This window comes from Monodon monoceros, unplaced genomic scaffold, assembly GCF_005190385.1.
Source record: "Monodon monoceros isolate NGI ecotype Baffin Bay Population unplaced genomic scaffold, NGI_Narwhal_1 Super_Scaffold_21, whole genome shotgun sequence".
NCBI classification, from domain to species: Eukaryota; Metazoa; Chordata; class Mammalia; order Artiodactyla; family Monodontidae; genus Monodon; species Monodon monoceros.
In genome coordinates this window covers 122,276,477-122,286,320 of record NW_021703778.1, presented here as the reverse complement: position 1 = coordinate 122,286,320, position 9,844 = coordinate 122,276,477, and the positions used below count along the sequence as shown (strand labels likewise).

At 46.4% G+C, this 9,844-nt stretch overlaps 1 protein-coding gene across 1 annotated transcript in view; it reads left to right on the top strand.

Moving 5' to 3' along the window:
• Positions 1-2,445: 2,445 nt before the first annotated feature.
• MDGA2 (MAM domain containing glycosylphosphatidylinositol anchor 2) overlaps positions 2,446-9,844 on the top strand; it is an 826,010-nt gene continuing 818,611 nt past the window's right edge. The window contains exon 1 of the mRNA XM_029239755.1: positions 2,446-2,884. Coding sequence (XP_029095588.1) covers positions 2,605-2,884 — 280 coding nt within the window. The 5' untranslated portion in view covers positions 2,446-2,604. The remainder of the gene's footprint in view (positions 2,885-9,844) is intronic.

Genomic DNA, 9,844 nt, shown 5'->3' with positions numbered 1-9,844 from the left:
GGAATTATCTCCTTTTAAAAGACTAATTTCCTGAAACATAACACAATTCCCCTCACAGCTGACCAGTGAGTGAACTTCACTCATTCTCCTTCAGAAATAACACATTGAGTTTTGCTTCTACAGTGATACTTAATTCCATCTACTATGTGAAAGTGGCATTTCATAAAGAAGCGGTCCTCAACGCTGAGGCATCCTTTGCCCTGAGGCAACCTTCTCAACATTGGTCCTCTTACCTTGTAAACCCAGAGCATAAGCAGTAGATCACACCCTGTAAAAATAATATGCATAATTCACTTAAGTGAGGAAAAGGACCTTGGTGGAAACAATGGGGGCTATTCATTTCCTAGTGCTCGGAGGTAACACCACCCCCTCCTGCCCCTCCTAGCCGTAGCAGAGGGAAAGGGACCTGCAGTGTATTATACCAGTCTATTATAGGAGCAGATAAATGAATACTATGTTCCAGATTTTCCATAGCAATTACTTTTTTTAACACATGTATAAATGCACGTTTTTAGCTATTTTAATCACTTCCCTATCCATATGTTGTTTGAAGAGTGAAGAACATATTCGACAAAGTGGATTGAGCGCAGGAAGCACTAATTTTTGTGGCTACAGAGACAAATCAGAAACCGCTACTTATATTACCAGTTTTCTCCTATAAATCTTCGGAGGACTATTTCTACACTAGTTCCAATGTAAATTATAGATGCTTTGCATTTTCTAATTCTTTTGTAACTATGAATTTCTTAAGCTCCTCGAGAGCCTCTGTCACAAAAGGGAAAAGATTTTCAAAGCGGTTAACTTTAGTAGGAGACATTGCATATTAAATATACTAAGCTCTGAACTCTTAGTGTTTTGCCCCTAGAGCCTTCACTGCTGTGATGACCATATTTCCATTTAAAAGGACAGAAATGGGGAAGAAACGATGCTGTTTCCAAGTGCTGTGGCCGGTTCTGCCCTCTAGTCAAGCGGAACGGATCCTGGGAGACCCTGGGCGGCGGGGAGGGGATGGTGTGTCCTGTAATTACCCGGGATCTAAGGTGGTAGCTGGCCCTTCCGCGTGCAAACGCCAACAGCGGCATCGGAAACGATAACCGGTGTCCGAGGACGCGCAGCTCCGGGAGGTTGGGGGGACGGGGGGCTCGCGGGGAAGGCTGAAGGCTGGAGGCCGGATGCCGTCGGCCTCGCGGAGCCTCTCTGCACTGTCCATACTGATGGGTTCCACGTCTGACACAGGAAGGCAGAGTGAGGAGGAGGCGCGGAGGCAGGCGACTGAGCCGCGCACCCGGCTTTGACGTCGCCCGGCTGCGGCTAGAAGCTCGCGCTCTCAGCACGTAGCGCACAACGTGACCACACACAGCCTTCCTCTCCGGCAGCCCGGCAGCTCGGCAGCCCCGCAGCCCCACTCTCGGCTTCGCCCTCCTCCTCCTTTCCGCCTCCGCTGCGCGCACCCCCGCGCACACCCAGGGATTCCGGCCGGCGTCTAGCCCTCGGCGCTTCGCCGCCCGGCCCGGGCACCTCCGCCGCAGCTGGGGCCCGAACGGCGGCCACGCAGCCGGTGTCCTTCTCAGGCGGCCGCTCCCGCGTTCATCTCCGGATGCCAGCACTACGTTAGCCCAGGCGGGGAACCCCTTCTGCGGCACCCTCCTCTAAACTCCCGCCTGTCCCGGCCGCCCCCACCCCTCCACCTGGCGGGGGCAGCGCGGAAGCGAAGAAGACGCGCGCGGTGCCGGTGGGCACGCGTAGACGTGTGTGCGATCCGCTCTCTGCTTGGCATTCTCCGTCTCCTGCAAGTGACGGTGCCTGGACTCTGCTTTCGGCTCCCGGAATTGGTGCGGCCGGCCTGAGCCCCCTCTTCGCTGGCGTGGCGCTAAAGGCTATTTTGGAGAACGGTGGAGGTGGCGGCGGCGGCGGCGGCGGCGGCTGAGGCTGGTGCCCGAGAAAGCTCCAGACTCACACTCTGCGCCCTGTCCGTCCCTCTCCTCCTTCTTACCCCTCCTCCCTTCCCTTCCTCCCCACCCCCGTCCCCCTCGCCCCACTCCTCCTCTTCCTCCTCCTCCTCTTCCTCCTCTCCCCGCTCGGCGATGCGAGCCTGTATCGTGTAACAGGATTGGCGTTGCAATGGCAACTGATGGAATGGGGGAAGGCAAGACAGCAGGGCTGGGGGCTCCGGACTGCGGGCGGGCGGGCCGCTGCCGCCGCTTGACGCTCCTCCGGGGACCTTCGCGAGTTACTTTGTAAAGGCGAACCCAAGCAAGGAAGCCCCTGCTCGGTGCCCCGAGTCAGAGGCCACTTCCTGCTCCCTGGCTGCCCGCGTCAGGCTCGCACCGCTCGGCACACCCGGCCCCTCGCCAGCACCCGCCGCCGGCCCAGCGCGCCGCCGCCGCCGCCGCCGCCGCCGCAGAAGCAGCTGCGAAGACTCCAGTCCGCTCCCCTGAAGAACACTTCACCTCAAGGCTCCGCTTCCCATCACGCCCCCTGCTCCTCCCCGGCGTCTGCGATTTTCCCAGGCGCCCAGTGTGAGTGAGGCGTGCGTGTGAGTCTGTGTCAGGGTATTGTGTTGTGGGAGAGTGTGTGTGTGTGTGTGTGTGTGTGTGTGTGTGTATGAGTGTGGGGTGTGCGGGGCTCCTGCGCTCCGCTCACGGCCGCCGCCGGGGAAAGACAGACGGACTGCGCTTCCCCCTTCCGCGAGCGGTTCCCGGGCACCTCGGCTCGGCTGGGGAGCGAGCGGAGCGCGCCCGGCTGGCCGCCGGCCTCCAGAAGGTCCCGCTGCGTCCCCCCTGGGCTGGATATGTTCATGTTCACGTGAAGATGGATTTAGTGTACGGTCTCGTGTGGCTGCTGACAGTCCTCCTGGAGGGGATCTCTGGCCAAGGAGTGTACGGTGAGTGGAATCGCGACGCTATTGTGACCTTGCGATTCTTAGGGAAGATAGGCTGGTGAGCGAAAATGCACGACTCGCGCCGTTCCGGGGCCCCTCCCGGCGTGGCTTTTGATTTCCACTTCATCACGTTATTGGGAGCGATAAGGAGGCGGCGAGAGCGCTGCGAATCGGGCTGCGAGCCGCTCTCCTAGCGCCTCGGCTCGGGCTCGGAGTTGGGTCGAGCCGGCAGCCCAGCACTCGTGCGAATAAGTGGCTTTGTACTTGATTTATCCTCTCTGGGGACCCGAGCTCTAGCAGTCTTTGATTTAATAATGATTTGGCTCCTTGCATGCCTTGGTGTCGGTGCCGCGGTTTCCTCCAAAGGGAAGCTTCGAATGTGACCCCAGTGAGCTCCGCATTCTTCTCCGCCCCGTGTCTCAGCCTTCTCTTTTCCTTTTCCTTTTTTTTTGGGGGGGGGGGGTCGTGGGGAGAGTTGAATGCCTGCTTGACTTGACTTTCCAGCTCAGGAAGTGGGTTGACAGTCGAGTTGCGTTCTGCACCAACCGTTGCCATAAGCACTGACTTGGGGAGGGGAAAATAGCAGGCAAGATTCTCAGTGCCAGACACAATTAAGGGACATGTTTATGTGAATGGATGAGCAAATGCATGAATGAACGGACGGCCAAGTCTGCGCGTCTCAGCTCCGGGGCAGGACACTAGCTCACTGCAACAGGAACATAATCTCAGTTCTCCGGAAAACGCAGGGCTGAGAGGGTTAGGACGGAGAGAAGGGTGAACGTGTTAATTCGGATGTTTTTAAGTCCTCAAGAGCCAATCCAGTTTCCTTTGCCTGTCAGCAGTTGGCACCCTTGGTTTTCGGGACTGAAAGATACACACACACACACACACACACACACACACACACACCCTCTGGCTCAAATGTGAGTCTTCTCCTGGGATAAGCAGGCCGTGCTACAAAGGAAAAATAACTTTTGTATTCTCGAGGTATGGTAGGAAGGTTAAGAGAACAGCCCTTGAGGGGACAGCAGGCCGAGACTCACCCACAGCTCCCAGGCTAGGGCCGACATCCAGAGAAACTGTGTGCTGGAAATTTGGCAGCCTGCCTTTGGTCTCCCTCGGGGTTGGGACCCCAGCCCTGCAGTGCTAGGCACCGGCTGCCCCGGGCAAAGGGCATGAGTGTTCGTGGAAGCGCAGACCCTAGAAGTGACTTGGGAGTGGGCGCGGATGCAGGGGGACCTTGAGTCCTCAGACTCTCTGGGAACGTGGAGTGCGCAGTGGGCAGGTGTTTGGGAACCGAGGCGGGAGGTCCGCCTTTACTCTCTCCGCGGTGTCTTGTCCAGGGCTGAGCGGTGCTGGGGAGTGGTGGGGAGAGGGTCAGGAGCGGCGAGCACTGGGCTCTGCTTCGCCTCATCGGCCACTCCCCTTGCCTGTCTTCCTACTTCCCTCCTTGGCTCTGGCCAAGAGATCTTCACTTTCTCCCACCTCTAAACATCTTAATTTCCCCTCTCTCCTCACTCCTTCTTTCCCAAATGAAAGAGAGCTTTCTTGGTGATGGTGGTGGTGCTGGTACCGCTACTGCTGGTGTGTGTAGGAGAGATGCTGAGGTCTTGAACCTCTTGGCTTAAACCGCTTGGCTGATGGCAGGAGGTGAGGCCTTGAGCAGAGCAGGAATTCATTTAGTGCTCTTTTGACTTCTGCCGGACTCTGGTGTCCCGCAGCTGAGAGTGGCTGGGATTCTAGGGATGGAGGAATGCTGCAGATAAGATGGAACCTTCTCGTGTGAGTCTGAACTCTGCTTGTCCAAGTCTTTATTTCTCTCCCATTGGTTCAGATTAGCTCAAATAAAAAGAGTTTTTGTTTTTGTTTTGTTTTTTAAATGTGTGTGTGTAGGAGATAATGAGAAGTGAGAAAAATCGGGGTGGGGGGTAGGGGATGTTCTGGAACTGTCTGGATTAGAAAGGGTTCCATCATTTTTCTGTCACTGTTTGTCATTCAGATTGTTTGTCCTGGCAAGTCTCATGCTGGGCGGTGGGAAAGTGTAAGATTTAGGAGTGGAGACAAGTAGAGAACAATTGCATCAAAACAGTCCTGGGCCTTGCTGCTTAACAATAAGGGGGAAGGCATTTCTGCTACTGAGCTGACCGTTGTGAAGGTGGTGGTCCTTTTTTTTTTCTTTTACTATTGATGTGGTTATTAGTCACTTAGCTAGGAGTAGAATTGGCTTTGTTTGAAAATTAGTCAGCATCTCTAGTCGTTATAAATGTCATAGCTATCAGGTGAGTGAAAAAATATATTTATATATTACTTTTCAAATATGTCTTACAAATCACAGAAGTTAGATTCTCAAAGTGGGAATCCGCAACCTTCAGTATGAGCATCACCTGGGAACTTGTTAGGAATGCAAATTCTCTGACCCCTCCCAGGATTTCTAAATCAGAAATTCAGAGTTTGGGATCCACATTCTGTGTTTTTCACCTCAGGTGATGATTAGGATGCATGCTAAAGTCTGAGAACCACTGATAAAACTTCCCGTTTCATTGCTTTGACTTTGTAAACCATGACCTTTCTTAACCTGAAGTAGTTTTTGTGTGTGTGTGTGTGGAAGCATTTATGGGGAAGAGAAGATTTTATTTTTATTTAGCTATAAAATATTGATTAACTGTAAGAAGGACGTAGACATAAGAGTTAGTGTAAGATTATAGAGTGTGTTTTGAACACTTTACATGAGGAGTCTGGAAGATGATTAATTTAAAAAAAGCAGTGCAATTATAAACAGAGACTTCAAAGACCTAGATAGGAACTTTGCTAGCGTAAGTCTATATCCCTGTCACCCTTTATTTGCCTGTGTTTGCCAGATGTAAAACCATTCGTGCTACACACAAAGTATTATTTCTTAATATTGTTTTCTAGTAGCTAAGTTCAAGAGAAAATAACATTATTTTATCGGTAATTCAGGCAAAATCACTTCACTCTAGCCTAAAACTAATTACATGATTTAGAAATATATCATTGTAACCTTTCTTCCTTGATATAGCTAGTCAGCCCTTTATTCTTCTACTGCTAGCCTGGAAAATTCTGAGCATGAAATTCAGATGTTTTTAAGCAATTGAGACTATTTGTTTTAATACATAGATTATATTGTCTTGAGTTACTGTAGTCTTCTTCCTATTGTGTTTGCTACCGTGTATCAGCTTGGTACCGTGTGCACTACTTAAGTATAAAAGTTTCTGCTATAGACCTAGGGACTTACTGTCATTTATCTGGGAATACTGCTTAGCAGACTTACTGCACAGTAGCTGAGATTTGTGTATATGTGGCATTTGGGTAAGGGAGATTATCTTTTGATTTATATCTGCCTGTCTACCCTCCACCAATGATTCTGATGTCATTAAAAAACACTTTTTAAAAATGGCATTTTTCCCTGTAGATATCTATATTTGTGTAGTTTTTATTTTTTAATTTTTTTAATAATTTTTTTTTCGGCCATGCCATGAGGCTTGTGGGATCTTAGTTCCCCAACCAGGGATTGAACCCGGGGCCATGGCAGTGAAAGCGTGGAGTCCTAACCACTGGACCACCAGGGAATTCCCTGTGTAGTTTTTAAAATCAATTTTCTTAAGTTTTTATATTCTCCCGTTTTGAATTAAAAAAAATTTTTGGTATTCAAGCTTTTTCCTCAAAATAATCTTGGAAGTTTAAAGTTTTATTTTAATTTTCTTTTTACTATATTAAACGTCACTGAAAACCAAGAAGTCATTAAAGAACAGTGAACTGGTATCCATTTTTGGCATTGTTAATTTTGTTGCACTAAACCCATTGCATTACGTTTAGGATAACTGATTAAACATAGCATCAAGGGTCACAATGTAAACCCCAGCTAGGTGTATATGACTGCAATACTTAGAGCTGAGTGATCCAAAGTATTTTCCTAGTTTTGAAAGTTTTCTTTGTAAGTTATTCTGTGGATGTTTAACTGTGTTTTTTAGAGAACCTGTTGATAATTACGTAATTTTGAGAATCATATCTCCTGTAAACTTCACAGTTGTCTTGCTTAAAAAGGAAAAAACTGCTCCATTGACACACACTGTATTTTTACTTCTGACCTATTATACCCTTTATTTCCAAGGAGGCTAATAAAAGATTATAACTGCATTAGCACAGGACAAATCCCCACTGCAATTGAAAAACAAAATAAAAGTCTATGTCTAAATAGATTGTAATGGGAGCCAAATCTACCAATGACTTGGTGTCCTAAAATTATTAATGTACTGCCCATAAATAGCTTGCAGGATGTGCTAGAAGCAATAAATAGAATAAGTTTATCAACACATCTGTATGACAAATTAGCAAGCTGTATTCTGTCAATTCAGGTAATATCAATTAGTCTCATAAATTTTAAGAATGACACCCCAGGCAGTAGATGACAGAAAAGACTTGGTGGAATTGAGAACCAGGGGATAAGGTAGACAGGAAGGATCTGGAAGATCTTTCAGACTGTCAGTGGGTTGAATCTAAATGTACAGATTGACCCAAAGGGATAAGAGTGCTCTGGGAGGTCAGTTGACCATTACATCCAGTCCCAGGATGTTTCCATCCTCACAGCAAAATTATCCCAAGGTGCATTGAATTGTGATATTTGTCCTGTTTGAGCTTGGAGAAACCCTGTGATCAGATTCTGCTTTTGACTGAACACATATTTAGGGTGTCAGCCTGTGGGAGATGACTTTAATGAGTGTTGCTAAAAAAAGGTAAATCTGAAGCTCTGTCATATGCAATTAGCTTTAACCTTCTCTCTTCCCACTCCTTACCCCACTGTCCCTATGTGCACACGAGAACACGCACACACACGCGCGTACCCTGGATCATCACCACTTTGGTCACCATCACAGGAAAAGTGGGCTGTCCTTTGTATCTTGAGATTATTTTTGCACGTTCAAGGTTGTCCTTACTGGTTGTGTTACTGAGAATTTGCATGACAAATGAGCAGATTATTTTATACAGTGTTACTTGCTCATGTCCTGTTTGTCCCTGGGAAGTCCCTAAGTGGGCTATTAAGTACTTTAGATTGAGCAGGTTGAACATTAAGCCTAAGGAATCATTTTCTAGAGAACAAATCAGTGAGGGTGAATAGATGTCGTAAAAGAAATTCAAGAAAGGCATTTTTCATGATCTTCATTATCTTGGCTTAGTTTTATTGTCTCTGATACCAGCTCTTCTTATTGATATTGTAAAATTATTTTAGGGTTTGTTTTGTAAGGCAAACCACCTTAAACCTATTTTGAGAAACAGGTTTTCCGGAAAAAATGTGCTCTGTATTCTTTTAAAATGTACTGTTGTAATGTGATTGGGGTAGGGCTCATGGGATGCAACTAATAGCATGAGCCTGTGGGTTCAGTTTATGTCTTAACACAGTGTTAGGAACCGTGATCTTGGGTTGCTTTCCACCTATCGAGATAATTCATCACTCATGTTCTCTGGCCTGGTCCTCATGCTTTGGGAAGAGTCTTGGAAGAGTTGGGCCCAAGACTCGAAACCCACAAAGTCAAAGGCAGAGTCAGTTATACCCGCCTAGTCCTGGAACTGAGCTCTTGGCAGCTGCAGTGAACTAAAGGAATGTGCTATCAGCTCCCAGTTGAATTGGGGGAAGATCTTACTTTCCCTTTTGGCTATTTTGGAAGGACAAGCAAAGTATTATATTGAATTCATTTCAAGTATGAACAGGGTGAACGTTTTTAGCTTCACTGTAATTGCCATTAACTGAATAGTCCCTCGAAATGAAATTTCATTTCTTTGCTTCAGTGACTGTCAATGTAAAAATATTACTTAGAGCAGAATGAATAAATGATTTCATTTATAGGCCACTGTATCCTATTTTTATTTTCAAATCCAATTAATAAACTTTTGGCCCTGTAAAATCATAAAGTCAGAAGAGACTTTACGATGGCATTAAATCATCTCACTAATTTATGACACAATGGCTTTATATTATGCTACTCTGATGGTGGTCCTATCCTATTCGTGAGATTTCTTTCACAGCTCTTTTTTCCACAATCCAGACTTATTCACTGGATGGATATTTTTTTGTCACCTTGCTAAAATCCCTCATCTCCATTATTGGATCATGCACTTAGTTATTTCCCATTTTATACCAGTACAATTCCATTTTTTTCTTAACTTATATGACCTTGAACTGATCCCAATTAAGCTCTCTTATATTGGTTTCTTACTACTTTTCCAAGATACTAATGCCAAGATACTATTTCCAAGATACTATTTCTGTCTTGTGTTTTAAAACACTTATTTCCTTTCCTGTTGATGTAATTGATTGAATTCAGTAAGAAAGATGATTTCCATTTCATAATCTAAATCATACTTTCCCCAGGAGTTCACAGTCATAGAAAAGGATTTCAAATGTTAGGAACATTTTTTTTGGCTATTACACATTTACTATAAATTTACCAATTAAAGACATATTATGGTAGGAGCAAAGGTATTAGGAATCATGACGTAACTTTTCTTTCTGTCTTTTAGTATGCTACCTCTATAACTTTACATAAAAATAGGAGACATCAGTTTCTTGCTATTCCCCGTCAAAACTATACCAAGGACTATTGTGTGGTTGGCAGGTGGGGTCAAATATGTGACATGTTACCATATCCGCAAGCAGCATATTTCTTGTCCTGTTTTGTTGGAATAAGAATGGGAGGGATAAAAATAATGGAGTGATTCTGTAGAAAGGGAAACATATATGAAAGAGGAAGGGTTGGTTCATAGCTAGACCTCCCACAGTCTTAAAGGACAGCACAAGGGGCAGTGAAATCTCAATGAGGTGAGTAGGAAATCAAATGCTGGCCTGGAAAGGCCATTCGAAGAATATATCTGTCCTTTAAGTAATAGCAAAACAGCAAACTATTTTATTTCTGAAATAAATAGAACTTTGTTCATGTGTGTCAAACAGAG